The sequence below is a fragment of the Penicillium nucicola genome, assembly GCF_028828085.1.
Source record: "Penicillium nucicola strain IBT 29836 chromosome Unknown utg000003l, whole genome shotgun sequence".
In the NCBI taxonomy this organism is placed as follows: domain Eukaryota; kingdom Fungi; phylum Ascomycota; class Eurotiomycetes; order Eurotiales; family Aspergillaceae; genus Penicillium; species Penicillium nucicola.
In genome coordinates this window covers 1,403,013-1,419,740 of record NW_026643127.1, presented here as the reverse complement: position 1 = coordinate 1,419,740, position 16,728 = coordinate 1,403,013, and the positions used below count along the sequence as shown (strand labels likewise).

The window sequence follows — 16,728 nt, the reverse complement described above, 5'->3', positions numbered from 1 at the left end:
GTTTTGAAGATATTTGGGAGCTATTCAGTTCAGACTTCATCTAGTGGATCGTTGATATTGCTGGATCTAGATTTCGAGATCGAAGCGCTTGTGTGAAGATCTGCGCTATTGTGAATCTGAGATCCCAAGATCGGGCTGATCATTAATTTGGTTTGATCTGACCGTGTATCATCTGGAACTACCGTGAGTATAAACCAAATATGCTAGACTGCACCCCATATTCACATCACTCAGCCATATACCCAAATACCACTACACCCACCATGGACGACACACTACCTCTATCCAATACCCGTACACCCCGCAGATCCCGACTGCGCGACTATCTCATGGAAGATATCCGCGAGGATCTCCTTCTCGAATGCGAACTCCTCCTCCTCTCCTTCGCAACCGGCATCCAAGATGCAGCCGCCTGGCCCGACTACAGCTGCTTCGCCTCCAACCAAACCGGAAACACCCTCTTCCTTGCAATAGGCGTAGCAGGCCTCACCAACAATGCATACAGTTTCCCCAACATCGGGATCTCGCTGAGTCTCTTCGTGGCCGGGGGGTTCGTCATGGGCCAGCTAGGGAATTACATCGGCGTCCGACGACGACTCTGGCTGCTCATCAGCAACTTTATCCAGACTGCTCTTGTCTTTGTGGCTGTGGCTGTTCAGTATTCTTTCCCTATTCGGCGGGACGGGCCTGCTGCGATGGCTGTGATTGCCTGCTTGGCGTTTTCGTCTGGCGCGCAGGTTGCTATGAGTCGGTCATTGAAGATTACGGAGATCACGACTGCTATGGCGACGGCGGCGTTTATTGATGTTGTTGTTGATCCTTGTTTGGGCAAGTTGAAGAATCGGTTGAGGAATCGGAGGGTTATGTTTTTGATTATGTTGACTGCGGGCTGTTTTGTTGGTGCTTTTGCGCAGCGGGAGGTGAGTTCGACTTTTCCTATTCTGCTTTGTGCTATTGGGAAAGCGCTGGTTAGTTTGGCCTTTTTGTTTAATCGGCCCTTGGCTGGGAGAGAGTTGGAGAGACTGAAGGAGTAGTGCTATATACCCTGTTTGGACTGTTTTCTTTTCTAGCTGTATAGATCTTGAATATTGGATGTTAGAATTAACTTTCCCCACTATGACTCATTGGTGCACTTCATCATAGTAGCGTGTTCCATGACGTGAAGGGATTCAAGAAAACAGGATATAGAACCTCAGGCAGCCGCCAAGGATCGGCGGCTGTGGGGGCTTTCCGCTCCAGGGCTCAATCCACACTTCTGTTGACCGTTATACTTGCCCTCTTCGCCTTTTCTTTCACGTTCGCTTGGATTCTCTTGCCTGATGAGCCCTATTTTTGCGGTATTGAAATTCGCGACTGTTCTCTTCTTGCCTGGCTTTGTCTTAGCCGGCTCCAACTCTATCGTTAAGTCGTGAAGTCCGCGCTTTTGACCTTCATCATGCCGCAAAAAGACTTCTTGAGAGATTTGCAGGCTGCTTCTGTTCCTGGTTCGTTTTCCAGCATAACCAGTGTCAAGACTGGGGAATATGAAGGATCGATGTCCTTTATGTTCAAATCGCCAGGGACAACCCTGGAGCTGGAGTTCCAAGTCGTATTATCGGGTGAGTGATGTTATGTGTATTTGATTCAGAACCATTGTACTGACTCATGGATAGACTCTCATGATTACCCAAAGGATCACAGCTACTTGATCTTTTCGACGTCTGATGATTGTCCCAAGGCAGTCACCTCAGCCGTCGAGAACTGTGTCTCTTTATTCACAGGCTCAACGATCCACGATATGCTGAGCAGCATTGAAAATGTCATTACAGAAACTATCATGGAGCCCAACAAAAAGACCGACCTGCTCGATGATGAGATGGACTCTAGCAACGACGACCTGACATCTGAACTTGGTGGCTCGGACTGGGACACCGGAGAAGCCGAGGATTTGATTCTGGTAGGCATCAATAGTGAGAGCCTGATTCGAGAGAAGATTCGCCGAGACTTGATTGCTGCCAAGCATGCGGGTTTCAAGGTGGGATACCTGGGTTCACCTCATGGCAGTATCATCGTTTGTGTCTCGAGGCGTATTGCGAAACTGGAAATTTCCGAAGAAGCAATGGATGCATGGAATGTACGACCCTCCGAATACCTGGTATTGCTAATGCGCTATCGACCAACCTACCTTGACCTCGAAACAATCACCCAGGCCGCGAGCGAGTCAAAAGCTACCTTGGTTCAGATGTACGTGGGACTCTGTGATTCATACAAACCGTCACTGGAATATGCTCTGGAAGCCATTGAGAGCACACACGGTAATACGAACAAGCACGCGGATACCGATTCACGCAACAAATTGGCAGGTCACCCCATGAGACCGCTATTTATTGGAAAATCAATCAACTCGCTTCTCAAAGAACGGCTACTCAAGATAATCGGACTTCGTATACAACATGGACTTTCCTGGACAGGTGCCGAACAATTCTTTCAAGTCAATCAGGGCAAAATCATCGTTGACTATGACTCCATTTCAGACGAATATCGCCAGCCGGACAGCTGGGCTACTTCAACGCCACGATTCTTATCAGCCGATCATATGGTTGAGATGAAACAAGACCTGAGTGCACTATCCTTACCTCTTCTTGCCATGCAATTTACTTTGCGTCATTTTGTCAAATGTACGGAGTTTTGCCTTGTCTGCCACTGCAAGACCAATGATACTTTCGAGGCACTCAAGCCATATGTTTGCTCAAACGGTCTATGCTTATATCAATACATGGCAATGGACATGGGAACCAGTCTGGAGTACGAAATTCGCTCGCAGCCCTTTGTCGTCGATTTGCTGGTCAGTCTAGCATACGCCCGCGCTACATCGTTCCTTCTTGAAGATTTTCCAACTGGTCTCCAGCTTCGAATTCCCGCGGAAATAATTCCCAACAAAGATCTCAAAACTGGCCCCTATCTTACCGGGCGATTGATTGCATCAAAGCTGGATCTTCGCACAGACGTCCCACCTAAGGTAAAAGCAGGTGATTGGATTGTTATCGTCCGCCCCGATGCCTCCGTGAATATTGAGCTATGGAAAGAATACTGGCATTGTCGCGTTGAGAGGGTTGGTGAACATTCAAATCATCTCCAAATTTCGCGACCAGTTATCCTCGGTCGTCAAGTGCGGGTAACAGAACTGAAAGATCAGCCGAAAGAGGTGAACTTCGTGATCTATAACACAAATTTTGATGATCTGCAAACAATGCAAAAGCAAAACATGGTCTCTACATTGTTGTGCTCGCTTCCTGAAGTCAAGGACATGCAGACGTATATTGGCAAGCATGGAAGTGAAAGACTTCTCTCTTCGTGGAAAGATGTGATCTCCCCAGCCGCATTGGACCTTTTACGATGGATTGTTGCATCAAATCGATCGTTCATTAGAATGGACGACCCAAACACTTCTCACCAAGTACATGGCATGAACCAACATGTTCAGTTTCGACTTGTACAGGGAGCCGCCGACAAAGAGCAGCGATTTTTAGACGCAGTCACTTCTGTATCCATGAAAACCCGTCCCGAGCACCCAACGCTATTTGCTTGGCATGGAAGCCCTGTGCATAACTGGCACAGCATTTTACGCGAGGGTCTTCATTTCAAGCAAGTGATAAACGGCCGTTCTAGTGGCCATGGAGTCTACATGTCCAAGATGTTCGAGACTTCGATAGGGTATACCCGTCGTACTAGTGCTAACTTTTGGCCCCGGAGCCGGATGAATATCATGACAGTGATTTCTTTGAACGAGGTTGTCAATTCACCGGCGGATTTCGTGTCTCAAAGTCCCCATTATGTCGTGCAAAACTTGGACTGGATTCAGCCAAGATATCTGTTCGTCCAGCTTAACAGTCCCTTTGAGAATTCGAATTCAGCACTGAAGCCCTCGAATTTCACTCGAAACATGGGCTTGATTTACAGACAGGATCCGAAGCTCTGTATCGATGGCCCAGGTGGAAATCCCATCAATATACCATTATCGGCACTGGGTGGCCAACGTGGTAGGTCTCTTCGCGTTGCATCCGAAAACCCAAATACACCAGTCGACCGTGATCATCCTAAACCACCCAAAAGACGCAAATTCTTGTTTGGCAACTCCAAAAGTCAACCCACTGACCTGGATGCCATGAATAACAATACTAATGAGAACAATGACACCAACGAAAGCTACAATAATGACCCTAATGATAACAATAACGATAACGACAGCATCGAAACAGACATAGAAGATATTTCAATTCTTTTGTCAGACGATGAAAAGACAGATACCCAACCAGGAAGCCCACAAAGCTCCAAGACTAACTTCCAACCCGGAACCCTGAAAGAGGAGTCTTTGCCTCTCCTCAGCCCACCACAATATGCCACTACACCCGCGACAAAGATGCTCCAGAAGCATCTCAACGCAACCCTCAAAGTCCAGGAAAAAGTCCCACTCGGCGAACTGGGCTGGTACGTCGACCCCAACCTCATCACAACAGTCTACCAATGGATCATCGAACTGCACACATTCGACCCACACCTCCCTCTCGCAAAGGATCTCAAAGCAGCCAACCTGCAGAGCATCGTTCTCGAGCTCCGATTCCCCGCCCAATTCCCAATAGACCCGCCATTCGTGCGAGTCATTCGCCCTCGCTTCCTGGAGTTTGCTTCTGGAGGTGGCGGACACGTCACAGCTGGCGGCGCCATGTGCATGGAGCTTCTTACCCATTCTGGGTGGTTGCCATCTGCTTCGATAGAGAGTGTCCTGCTGCAGGTTCGCATGGCTCTTACTGCTACTGACCCACATCCTGCTCGTTTGTCACCACAACGTGCCAATCCTGATTACTCGGTTAGGGAAGCAGTGGCTGCTTACACTAGGGCTTGCCGCATGCATGGGTGGAGTTTTCCCAGTGACCTGGAGCGTATTGCTTGGTGATGGGTCCAGGCTTTGGGTTTTGGGCAGAGGTCTTGTTTTCTTTTTTTTTCCTATTGCTTTTTTTTGTCTTTCCTGAAGGTATGGAGGCTCGCGTGCAGAGTGGAGACTAATGGGATAGAGTGATATTTGCTTGGTTATTCACCCTCAAATGTGGTACGTGTTGCAGATACTCAAATGAATTTGTTTGGTTTAGATTCTGTTCCGCTGGTAAGCCCATTGCTTGGTACATTGGAGATATAAGGCTGCCCGTATAGTAAACTCTTTTGTACCCTGAACAAACCAATATCAAATACATTTCATAGCATTTGATCTTCATTTATCAAGCAAGCTTCGAAAAACCGAAGCCACTCGTCCAGTCAGCCAGCCATATGACTTAGAGTATCAATTATCTTCTGATAAATTTAACCCGCGGGAAGTTAAAGACCCATTATCTACTTGCAGGGCTAGATTACATCCGACAGCCCAAGTAGATATTGAATTGCGGATGGACCGACGAGGAAGGCTTGCAAGAGCGGACAAAAGAAATAAGTAGCAGCACGAGTGAATGTTAAGAAATACGAAGCGTCGCTTCATTCTGTCAACTGGATCCTCATCTCCCCGAGTATCTGACTGTATTGCACCCCTAGAATGACAGTGAGATAGATATACACATGATATGCACCCAAAACGACAGCCCTCGCACGCAAAAGAGGGTCTGACAAAGAGACTTTGAGGCGGTTCTTGATCTTCAATGGCTCAATTTAGGTGGCCTTGTCCTTGTTGTGGTAGTTGACATCGGAGTTCCAGCTAGAGACAGGTCAGTTAGCGGTGCAATTTGGGGACTGTGGCGAGTAAGATGAAGCAGAAAGGAACAGGGGCATGGTCGGCGTGCACTTTGTTAGTGCGGAGCCTGCTGTTCTGCAAGTTTGCAGGAAGACTGGTCATGTTGGCGGGGTGGTTGAAACTCACAAGAAGGTCTGTCGCACATAGATTAGCTTCGATACTTAATTTGCAGAGTCTGGGGGAAACATACCTTGTCACCGTCACCGAAGGGGAAGTTCTTCACGCGAATGTTCTGGTAAGGGTACTCGGTGCGCTCCTCGAGAGGAGGCATGTGCTCCCAGTGCTCCCAGTGCTCGTTCCAGAGGTTGTAGGCGTTGAGACCACCTCCAATCAGGCAGGGAATGATAGCGCTGCGAGGCAATCAGTTTCTATTCTGGTAATGCGGGCACAAAAGCCATTGGAGACGTACTAGATGGACAGCTTGCGCCAGAGGTCTAAACAATCATCGGGTTAGCGATCGGTAATTTCTGCCGGCAATTGCTCGGCGAGGGACCAATTGAGTGGGGTACGCACCACTGGTAGCAGCAGCGTGGTGCTTGACAGCAGCTCTCTCGCGGTTGAACTCGTTGTCGACGATCCAAGAGGGCTTGGACTCGGCGCTGTTGAAACGGCGCTGGACAGTCGAGCGGACCGGAGCGGAACGCATCTGCTGCGAAGCACGCTGGGACAGGCGGGCAATGTTGCGCTGAGAGAACATGGTGGGTGGTGCTAAGGGGTTCTTTTGCAGGTGGTGGACCTGAGGTGGTGCGTTGAAGCAAAAGCCGCCTTTAGCGTATCCCCGTGATCTCCCGGCTTATGTAAGTTGACATCACCCCATCTGTATCACGTGATAGCAATGTCACGGGATATGTATGCTCCCCGATTCGACAGAGCTATCGATGCTTCGACTTAGCGCAACTTTCTGTTGTGTTGATATTCGCTCGATACTGGACATGCTGCTGCGCCTGTCGGATTAGTAATCTACAGCATGGGATTCCGCATCACCACGTGGAATGGTGAGCTCCATCTGATTTGTTGACACGAAGCCGATGAAATGTTGCTAATAACATATTGTTAGTCAATGGTATCCGGTATGCTAAGCAATCGTGGATGTCGAAAAGTAGACTGGCTTAACATGTGTGAAGGAACCCATTCTCCTATGAACCATGGAGAGGGACGCGCACGTTCGAGGTAATCGCCTATCCCTTTCCTTTTATAGGCCGACGAGCTAATCAAGTCCACCAAGTCCATGTTTAACATCCTGGAATCGGACATTGTCGTTCTTCAGGAGACCAAGATTCAGCGCAAGGATCTCCGCGATGACATGGTCTTGGTGCCAGGCTGGGACTGCTATTTTAGTCTACCGCGATTCAAGAAAGGCAAGCTGCTTCTGCTGTGAATACTATGCCAGTTACTGACATTTCAAAGGATATTCCGGCGTGGTGATTTATACGCGCAATGCCACATGTGCTCCCATCCGGGCCGAAGAAGGCATCACTGGAGTTCTCTGCCCGCCAAACTCGGCGATATCATTCTGTGAACTTCCAGAAGAGCAGCAGATTGGTGGGTATCCCACGGCTGAGCAGCTTTCCCGTCATGAAGCGGTCTCTGAGGAGCTTGATTCTGAAAAGGAGCAAGATGATCCCAACCCGAGGCCTGAAGCCAGAATCGATGCAGCTACTCTTGACTCCGAAGGCCGGTGTGTGATTCTGGAATTTCCTGCCTTTGTTCTCATTGGTGTCTATTGTCCAGCATATCGGGACGAAAGTCGAGATACCTTCCGCATGGACTTTCTCAATGCCCTGGATTCCCGGGTCCGCAACCTGACAGCGATGGGCAAACGAGTGATCGTGACTGGAGATATCAACATTGCAAAACAAGGACTTGATGCCGCACATGGCATGGAAGCTATCAGGAAAGGCACGACTTCGGAGGACGAGTTCATATCTGGCCCTTCTCGGCGTCTCTTTAATCAACTGCTTTCCGATGGTGTCGTTATCGGTGAACGTGACAACGGCAGAGAAGAGCCGGTTCTCTTTGATACCTGCAGGTCGTTCCATCCAGATCGTGCTGGAATGTATACATGTTGGGATCAGAAACTCAATACCCGTCCAGGGAACTATGGGTCAAGAATCGACTATGTACTTTGCAGCTTGAACATGCAAGACTGGCTCTCGGGATCCAATATCCAGGAAGGTTTGATGGTAAGATTCGGTTCCACGACGGGATATGACTGATGACTGATAATGAATCTCTACTTAGGGATCAGATCACTGCCCTGTTTTTGCCGACTTTAAAGACTCTGTACCACAGCCGGAGGGCGTGGTGGACATCAGGGATATTTTGAACCCACCGGGAATGTTCAAGAATGGCGAGCGTCAACAAGAATACTCGACCAAATTTGCATTACCTGCGTCAGGGCGTTTACTTCCAGAATTTGACGTCAATAAACGCCGAAGTATCAAAGACATGTTTGCTCGCAAACCTGTCAGTTCCCCATCAAACCCAGTGGAACCAGCCGTGGCAATGGTCACAGAATCTGAGGCTCAGGCTTCAGAAGTACCAACCTCCGCTACATCATCTCAACCTTGCGAACCCCTCCAAGAGTCTTCTGCGCCCATCAAATCCGAACCCCAATTGGCTCACACTGCTTCTCGCAAGCGCTCGCAGCCTCCCCCAGTCTCCCTAGCGAAACGCAGCAAGTCCTCGGCGGCGGCGTCCCCAGGGAGCAACAAAGCAGGTCAAAAATCATTGATGGGGTTTTTCAAACCTAAATTAGTGAACAGCGACGAATCCACTCGGTCCTCAACACCAGTTCCACTCTCGGGGACCTCATTCAACACCACCCAAACACCATCCTCATCGCAGGGCCAACAGACAGCTACAGAACTCGAGTTGCAACCACGAGAAACACACCCGTACAGCTCCTCGGCCTACTCACCCAAGTCCAATAAGCTCATAGACAACGATACAATCATTGACCCAATTGTCAGCAAAGAAGACTGGTCAAAGTTGTTCACCAAGAAGCCCGTTCCACCATGCGATGGACACCAGGAACCTTGTATCAGCTTGACAACCAAAAAACCAGGAATGAATCGTGGACGCTCGTTCTGGATTTGTCCTCGGCCACTGGGTCCTAGTGGAGAGAAGGAGAAAGGTACACAGTGGCGGTGTCCTACATTCATCTGGGCTAGTGATTGGAACCCATCTGCGACGACGTTGGAGCAATAATATTGATTTATGGGACAGATTTAGTGGTTCCTTCTGTAAGCAATATTAATTTCAATGAAGACAAATATTTTCGATCGTATTTATGCCTGTGTCATACGGGCTTTTTGTTTATCTTTCTTATAAACAGCATTCATTGCTTCTTCAACGCAAATTTATCACTGCTGTCTACTCCAGACAGTCCACAGTGTTAATTGGAGCTAAATATTACAAAGCCAAAGACGGCTTTGGGACGCTTTGAGCAGTTGTCCTATATGGCGATGGTTTCTAGCTACCTGAGGCTCTGTGGGTGCCTTTGCTGAGCACTTGACCAGTTCTAAATCTTCATTCTTCATGGGTGAATTGGAAGATTGCTGTCTATTGTCACTATTGAGAGCTTTATTCATAAATCTTTTTTCTTTTCAATTGTCTATTGTCACTATTGAGGGCTTTATTCATAAAACTTCTTTCTTTTCAATTGTGGTAATTGGTCGCCCAGAGGTTTGTTTGCTTCCCAGCCACCTCATTGATTTTATTTTCTGATTTTTTGATTGGCTGTTGCAGCCTATTGTCTGCAAGGCGTTGACACATCTCACCTCCCTGAAATCAGAGGTACCTCTTAGGGAAGTACCTCGACAACATTCTCAAAATAATTTGGATTGGCAATTGTGGGCGCCATACAGGTGAATGGTAACGGCGCAACTTATTTCAAGACATACAACTCTTGACTAGTGAAGGACCGGTAGCCTACCTTGAGATTGTTCAGCTTGGACCACATTTCATTTTAAGCTTAAATATGGGTGGATGTGCCAAGCCCTCGATCTGCAGCGCCACGTGGAGTACATCCAGGATTTTCTCCCGGCTTATATCCGCAGTACCACAAATTAATACGTTGTTATGTACAAATTGACATCGAGGTGTTTGGATTAAATAAATAGGCTTTTTCGATACTTGATAGCCAGTATGCTGCAGCTGGGCGTCGATATGAAGATCAGAAGCGTAGATGGAAACATATGTGCACGCGGATTTAATGGGGGAGGGGTGCTCGAGTTTGTTGTTCAGCAGGTACTTTATGCTCAAGTCACTTTGAATCAGGCTGTCCTCGTGGGAATAGGTTTTTTCCAATTAATTTCCTTTATTGACAAACAAAGAAATCTCAATTGGGTTGAGACACTTTGATTGGTGCTGCCGCCTAAACAAAGAAATGCGCATTACCTCGTCCACTTTGTACATTTCTCTGAGCCCTTCTCACTTCTTCTTCTTTTTCTTCTTCTTCTTCTTCTCAACTCTCACCTTTCTGCGTCTCTCCTTCCTCCCTATCCCACCTTCTCATTGATTTCAATCTCGCGCTTTCCTTTGCCAACCTTGGTATCTTCAACCTGATCTTCAAGATGGCAACTCTCAATACTCCTCCTACTCAACCGAGCCAGGTCACTCCTGCTCAAGCTGTCGAGGTCCTTTGGTCGGACGCCGTCACTCACATCAAGTCTACTGATGGCGAAGTTTTTGTGCCTTTCAACGTTGTCGAGACTGTGATCGGCCAGGACGGCCTGATGGCTATTTCCAAGCGCCTAGCGTAAGCCCTCCTAGCTCCTTTATCTTGCGACAACGTGGGTAAGATACTGACTTTTATTACCAGGTCACTTCTGAACAAGCAGGTTCAGATCCTAGCTGACACCAGCATTGAGTGCTACCGAGTTTACCCTCACGAGTTCACCAAGGACATGATTCCTGATCAGCTCAAGGTTGGCGGCAAGGCTCTGAGTCTTGCAGATCACCGGTGCATCTCCAAGGCTGTTCATAAAGCAGCTAGTCGGAATGGCGTCCGCATTCCTGCTCGTTCCGCCAAGGTTCCACGTCCTCCCAACTCTTTCATCCTCTATCGTCAGGCCAATCACCACGCTGTGAAGGCGGCTAACCCCGACATTACCAACAACGAGATCTGTGAGTGTTTCATGATAGAATAAGTTTGTCCCTCCGCTAATAATTTCATCAGCCCGCATTCTTGGTGCTCGCTGGAAGAACGAGTCCGATGAAATTCGTCAGCGCTACATGATTCTTGCCGATGACTTGAAGAAGCGCCACTCTCTCGCCCACCCTGATTACCAGTATACTCCACGCCGCCCCTCTGAGCGCAAGCGCCGTGCCTCCCGTGCCATGCCTACTCGTGACAACTTTGCCCAGAATGAAGATGAAGACGAGAATAATGATGAGGGTGACGTTATGTTGCATTCTAGAACTCATTGTACTGTTGTGGATGAAGACTTCCTGGACGTGTTGGGAAACAATGGACTTCTCTACGGTCCCAACGGAGTTGAGCCTCTTCCTGCCGGCTACAACGACTATGAGCGTCAGCAGATTGCCAACGATCAGATTTCGGGTGCCACCCTCTGCGAAATGGAATACGACCCAATTCCTTGGTACGAGATGCTCACACTTGACAAGGAATATCAGCAGATGCTGTACCACGAGGATAGCTAGGTCTTGTCGTGTCATCATTCCACTTCTGGCTTGACAGGATCCACGATGCAGCCCATCCAACACCAAGACAGATCTTTCTACAGCATCCACCTTGTCAGCCAGCCAACCATACACAGAGTCTCGCCTGAACAAACAGTTCCAACACACGCCTTCACTGTGATTTCCAGCCAACTCCCCAATTCAATTTGATCATCGAGCATGCACCATTCCCTATTTCTTTTTTCAGGTCATTCTAATGCGCCATGCTGCGCCAGAGGCCAGTCCCTGATCAAGGTTCCTCGAGGAGGATTCCCTTCATGCTGCCCATCGTCGTTTCGTTTCCAATTCCCCTGTACGACTACCCCTGCTTTGCGAACGCTTTCGCGTCTTTTCGTTTTTCAGCCTTCGCCTTTTAGTCTTTGTTTTCGGTCTTTGTTTTTCTCAATCATGTCATGTCCCTATCGAAAGATTGTATCTAGTTTGCTTGCACGCTCTCTTCAAGACAGGATGGTCATCAGTCCGTATTCCCGCTGGTCTGGGTCTACCGTGCGATCTCTTATTCTTCCTGTGTGAGCAATTCAGGTGCGATCTTTTGTTTTCTGCGATCTCTTGTGTTTTCCGAGATCTTTGCTGGGGACTAGGTAGTCAATATGATACCTACAATGCACACAACAATGCTATCTCTTTCCTCTCGTAGAGCTGTAGACTGTATATCTAAACCTTCCAATCCCATGCCTCGAAGCGAGGACCAATGCAGCAACGCGGTGGCACACTCTCTTTGTTCGGGGAGATGAAGTGACGTCTCGATTTTCTTTGACGCGGGCACAGACCCACGGACATGCCCGGGGTCCACAGTGGGGCTCTACGGGGTATCAAATGAAGGGAGTTGCTTGCATTCGCTATGGGATAATTATTTCAAACTAGGTCCAGATCAAAGAACACAAAACCGATACGGACGGAACTCCTCCGATTGGGAATGCGGAATGTACACAGATAGCCAGGGGAAAGAGGCGCGAAAGGAGCAGGGTGCTTAGTCCTCCTGGTAGGAGATCTTGCGCATCTCGCCAAGGCGCTGGCGAGCGCGAGCCAGACCGTTCTCCAGCTGGAGAATTTCGACCTGCGGAGAATATGTTAGTATGGGATTGGTAGCAGTATAAGGGGAGGATGGGGGAACTCGAGGATTCACATACCTGCTGCTCCATTTCGCGGACCTTGAACTCGTGGGAGCTCAGCTTTCCGTAATCCTCCGCGTCGTTGTCGTCGCGGTTCTTTTCCTTGATAATATCTTGCACTTGGCGAACGAGTGCGCGACAAGCGGCTCCGACGGCCTTGCTGGCGGTCTCCAGGCGGTCTTGGTTCTTGCTCATGAAGGTGGCCTTGACACGGCTGGCAGCCACAAGCTGGGCAGTGCTGGCAGCGACGTCGTTGGAAGCAACAATGAGCTGCTCGGGGGAGTTGCGACCAGAGATCACACCGTCGGCGGTCTCGATCAAGGTGTTGGTGGAGGAGGCCACGGCCTTCGCGGCGGAAATCAAACCTTCTGTCCAGCGGTTGTTCTTCTTGTAGAAGGCAGTGCGAGAGGAGCTACCACGACCTTCACGAACAATCTCCTGCTGGGTCTCGGTGGCAGCTTTGATCAATTCTGAAATGGCGTTGGTAACAGCGATGGCGGCAGCAAGGATCACGTCGTTGATGCGCAGCTCATAAGTCGAATAACCATCACGGGGCTTGTTCTTAAGCTTGGCCAAACGCTGAGCAGCAGCATCAATGGCATCAGCGGCCTTGAGCAATTCCTGGTCAACCAGGTCACCCAGATCGCCATTGGTGCTGATCTTGCTGTTCTTAGGAGCAAATGAGTCGACCAGCTTCGACAGGGACTGCAAGTCACGCTGAACCTCCAGGTTGTTGTTGATGACCACATCAGTCTTCTGCAATGGCTCGAGGCCCTCGAGACGGAACGACTGCAGACCGCGGAAGAACCGGACGGTAGCCTGGGCAGACTTGCGGGCAGCATTCATCAAGTGGTCGGAACTCTTGTCGTCATTTGCAAAGCGCATCAGACCCTTGGTGTTGCTCAACACATCCGAAACAGACCCGGAGAAGATAGAGACTGTGCGAATAATCTCGGCATGGGGACTGTTAGGGCCATCGGCGATAAAGTTGTTGAAGGCTGTTGAGAACTCAGTGGCAGAGGCTGAGGCCTTTTCAATCTGCGAAAGCACATATGGCGGGGAAGCGTTCTGGTTACCAGCCTGCATAGACGAATCAAGTTCATATAGGGCATCGTCGACACGCTGCACACCAGTCTGAAGCACGGAGTCAATGATGTCGTTGATCTTTGCCACTGTTCCGTGGAGCACAGTATCAATCTGGCTATCCAATGCATGGTCGACATCGCCTTGGTTCTACAATGTCACAAGGTTAATATGCGGATACTTTGTAGTATTGGGCCAACGCTTACCATTCGCAGCTCCTCCAGCTCCATGAGAGCTTGTTCCATGCCAGACTTGTACACCTCAATCTCCTCGTCCTTCTCGCGAAGCTCCAGATCGTGGTCGCCATCGCGGTCTGTGTTACGGCTGCCAATTTCCTCCAATGCTCGTGTTTTGTTCTAGACAGTCAGTATGGATCTTGCAGTTGAACGGAAACAATCGATACTCACTCTGAGAGATTCTTCCAAATCAGCCATCTCACGGTTGTACTTGGACAACATGGACGAGATCTCAGTGCCCTTTGAGCGCTCGGCATTCTCAGCACGATCGAGAGCCATACGAAGCTCGCGCTTGATCTTCTCCAGCTCATCCTTGTTGGTACCAGTCAAGCGGTCACGGTCATGCATAGCACGGTCACGTTCCCGAATCATATCAGCCAACTCCAGGTTTTTGGTCTTGAGCTCACGCTCCAGCTTCTCACGTCGCTCAATCGCTTCTTGTGCGGAAGCAGCCTTGAGCTTGAGGCTCTTTGTGGTCTGCAGGAGTTCAAGGTGCTCCTGTCGAAGCTGGGAGTACAGCTTGGCCAATGCTTCATACTTCGACCGCCAGGTGTTGACCTGTTCCTGCAGGGCTCGAATTTGCTCGTCCTTGGAGGCGCTCTGCAAGTTGAGGTTGGAGTTCAGATGGTTCATCTGTTCCTCAAGATCCTTGACACGGCGATCATATTGCTGCAACATCAACTGGTCACGCTCATACTGAGCACGAGCGTTGAGGTTCTCTTGCTCTAGCTCTGCCAGGCGGCCTTGTGTGTGTGTCTGGTATTGGTCACGAAGAAGCTGCTCTTGTGCCAACCGTTGCTGCTCTGCCTGGAGACGCTGCTGTTCCTCGAAATCATTCTGGGCTTGTTGTTGAGCAAGGACTTGCTGGCGCTGCTGCTCTTCCCACTGCTGTTGCAAACGTGCCTGCTCTGCCTCATACTCTTCTTGTTGGCGTCTGGCCTCGTTGGTCCAGAAGTCGTTGATAGGCTCTGGTTCTGCAGCCACCTTAGGTGGTGGTGAGGGCTGTGCTTCCACTTCTCTCGCGGGTCGTCTGGGAAGAGCCGGGCGATCGTCGTCTTCAGCAAGCAAGCTGGGAGGATCTTGCGGCAACTTCGGGATGGTAATGAGGCCGGTCAGGTAGCGCAGGTTAGAGCACTCATAGTAGAAACGAACGAGACGGTGGTGCTGCGCATCATACCGACCTCGGAGCGGCTCAAGAGCTTCGTCGTCGCCAGTGGCTGAGAAATGTTATTAGTTGCCATTGATTGCACATAAACGGTGAATGAGTACATACTTGTGTGCATAGCTCTAAGCATGCTGGTGATGAACTTATAAATACCATAGCTCTCTTGCACAAGGGGCACCAAAGCCGAGATTCTACACTCATTGTTCGTGCCTGACTGGAAGTTCGAAAAGATGAGCTTCTGGAATGAATCGATCTGATCTTGCAAAACCATCAGGTCGGTGATAGTCTCGTAACTGCAACTCGTTAGCACTTTTCCATCAGTATCAAAATAATTACGGGTGGACACGCACCCTTCGTTCGGATCATTGATCGACTTCAAGCTAATGTACTCCTCGTACTCAAACAGACCTACATCCATCAGACATCTGCAAGCGACACCGCCGCTCCAATGGAGATGACATACCGTTGAATTCAGGGTGGTTGCGATGGAACGTCAGCTTCGACTCAAGGAAGAAGACGTAATCCCGGATAAGTGGCGCATATCCTATCCAAAGCCGTCAATATCCTGCCATACACCGACATCGCAACACCTCCAGCCAAAGACTTCTGCGCAATCGCCCAGTGCGGATATCATACCTCGGACACCATCGCCACCAACACCTCGCATCAAACTATCAATCCAATTGGAATGCTGTTGCGCCTCGCGCACAACCGTGGGGTGACCCTCCTGGAGAACCTTGTGTATCGTGATCAGCGCCTTAAACGTCTGGACCTCGTCGGCGAGGACAGGCTGCCTATGAAAAACGTATGCGTGTCAGCTCACACTCGAACAATACCTCCCCTCACCCCTGCCTCTCATCCGGATATACCAGGAACATACACTTTCATGCCAGCCCAGAAAGCCGCCGACGACTTGTGGTCCCACGTGTAGACGATGCAACTCCGCACATGTTTCCCTATAGGCGCGGGGGTGGTCAGCGCGGCTTCGAACAGGCCAAAGCCCACGGCGATAACGATCGGGTCGAGGAATTATAATTGGAAGTGGTAAAGACATACGTTTAGGAGCGGTTTCCTCTGTGGACAATGAATTGGTTAGCTCGTCGAGTCCCTGTCACTTCGTCCTCGATCAACCACTTACCGATACTGGTGGCTTTGCGGATATTGATGGCCAAATCGGCCTCGGTCCTGCGCGATTCAATGTGAGACACTATCTTCGCGGATTCTGCAGGGGTTTCGCTTACCGACTCATCTTGATCGATGGGGTGCAATCGATGCGGGCTCAGGGGGGGCGGAAGAGTGGGAATGTTGGACAACTCTGTCGCGTTGGCGGATCCCGAACCCCAGAGCAGAGACGCTTGAGTGAGCTTGCGCCGGAAGAATTAAACTATCCAAAGCTCAATGTCAAGAGAAATTGGCGAAGCACCAAAAGACACACGTGGGAGTTCGAACAATGACGTTGATGGGGAACGGGAAAGTTGGCGCCTGTCGGGAGTCTTGGCGACGCCTAAGCCGATGCGGGTTGGGCGAGACACTATGAAGCATCCAACTTTGTAAGTTCTATCCCTTGCGAAGAGGCTGTGCTTTCTAGCATACGCGTCAGGCATATACTTCAGGTTAGGCAGCAGGAATTAGTCATTATTGTAGTAGACTATATTCTTTCAACTCTCACAA

At 49.6% G+C, this 16,728-nt stretch overlaps 6 protein-coding genes across 6 annotated transcripts; 4 read left to right on the top strand and 2 right to left on the bottom strand.

Moving 5' to 3' along the window:
- Nucleotides 1–263: 263 nt before the first annotated feature.
- N7511_004103 (YoaK family protein) lies at nucleotides 264–1,034 on the top strand (the record flags this gene model as incomplete). The annotated part of the gene is made up of 1 exon (XM_057126528.1): nucleotides 264–1,034. One exon carries the CDS (start codon nucleotides 264–266, stop codon nucleotides 1,032–1,034), a length of 771 nt encoding a protein of 256 aa, XP_056985418.1.
- Nucleotides 1,035–1,435: 401 nt separating this feature from the next.
- N7511_004102 (putative ubiquitin conjugating enzyme) lies at nucleotides 1,436–4,933 on the top strand (the record flags this gene model as incomplete). The annotated part of the gene is made up of 2 exons (XM_057126527.1): nucleotides 1,436–1,598; nucleotides 1,653–4,933. 2 exons carry the CDS (start codon nucleotides 1,436–1,438, stop codon nucleotides 4,931–4,933), a joined length of 3,444 nt encoding a protein of 1,147 aa, XP_056985417.1.
- A 740-nt stretch (nucleotides 4,934–5,673) lies between these two features.
- Nucleotides 5,674–6,452, bottom strand: N7511_004101 (cytochrome c oxidase subunit VIa; the record flags this gene model as incomplete). Its single annotated transcript, XM_057126526.1, has 5 exons — nucleotides 5,674–5,719; nucleotides 5,882–5,889; nucleotides 5,946–6,105; nucleotides 6,165–6,189; nucleotides 6,269–6,452. The coding sequence occupies 5 exons, from the start codon at nucleotides 6,450–6,452 to the stop codon at nucleotides 5,674–5,676; spliced, it is 423 nt and encodes a 140-aa protein (XP_056985416.1).
- A 270-nt stretch (nucleotides 6,453–6,722) lies between these two features.
- Nucleotides 6,723–8,965, top strand: N7511_004100 (DNA-(apurinic or apyrimidinic site) lyase APN2; the record flags this gene model as incomplete). Its single annotated transcript, XM_057126525.1, has 6 exons — nucleotides 6,723–6,750; nucleotides 6,813–6,825; nucleotides 6,880–6,925; nucleotides 6,981–7,113; nucleotides 7,163–7,938; nucleotides 7,997–8,965. 6 exons carry the CDS (start codon nucleotides 6,723–6,725, stop codon nucleotides 8,963–8,965), a joined length of 1,965 nt encoding a protein of 654 aa, XP_056985415.1.
- Nucleotides 8,966–10,332: 1,367 nt separating this feature from the next.
- N7511_004099 (HMG-box domain-containing protein) lies at nucleotides 10,333–11,422 on the top strand (the record flags this gene model as incomplete). The annotated part of the gene is made up of 3 exons (XM_057126524.1): nucleotides 10,333–10,517; nucleotides 10,581–10,885; nucleotides 10,938–11,422. The coding sequence occupies 3 exons, from the start codon at nucleotides 10,333–10,335 to the stop codon at nucleotides 11,420–11,422; spliced, it is 975 nt and encodes a 324-aa protein (XP_056985414.1).
- A 1,009-nt stretch (nucleotides 11,423–12,431) lies between these two features.
- N7511_004098 (putative cytoskeleton assembly control protein Sla2) lies at nucleotides 12,432–16,306 on the bottom strand (the record flags this gene model as incomplete). Its single annotated transcript, XM_057126523.1, has 12 exons — nucleotides 12,432–12,518; nucleotides 12,592–13,806; nucleotides 13,863–14,012; nucleotides 14,064–15,109; nucleotides 15,166–15,350; nucleotides 15,408–15,465; nucleotides 15,521–15,601; nucleotides 15,694–15,851; nucleotides 15,938–16,013; nucleotides 16,114–16,131; nucleotides 16,196–16,242; nucleotides 16,299–16,306. The coding sequence occupies 12 exons, from the start codon at nucleotides 16,304–16,306 to the stop codon at nucleotides 12,432–12,434; spliced, it is 3,129 nt and encodes a 1,042-aa protein (XP_056985413.1).
- Nucleotides 16,307–16,728: the final 422 nt, after the last annotated feature.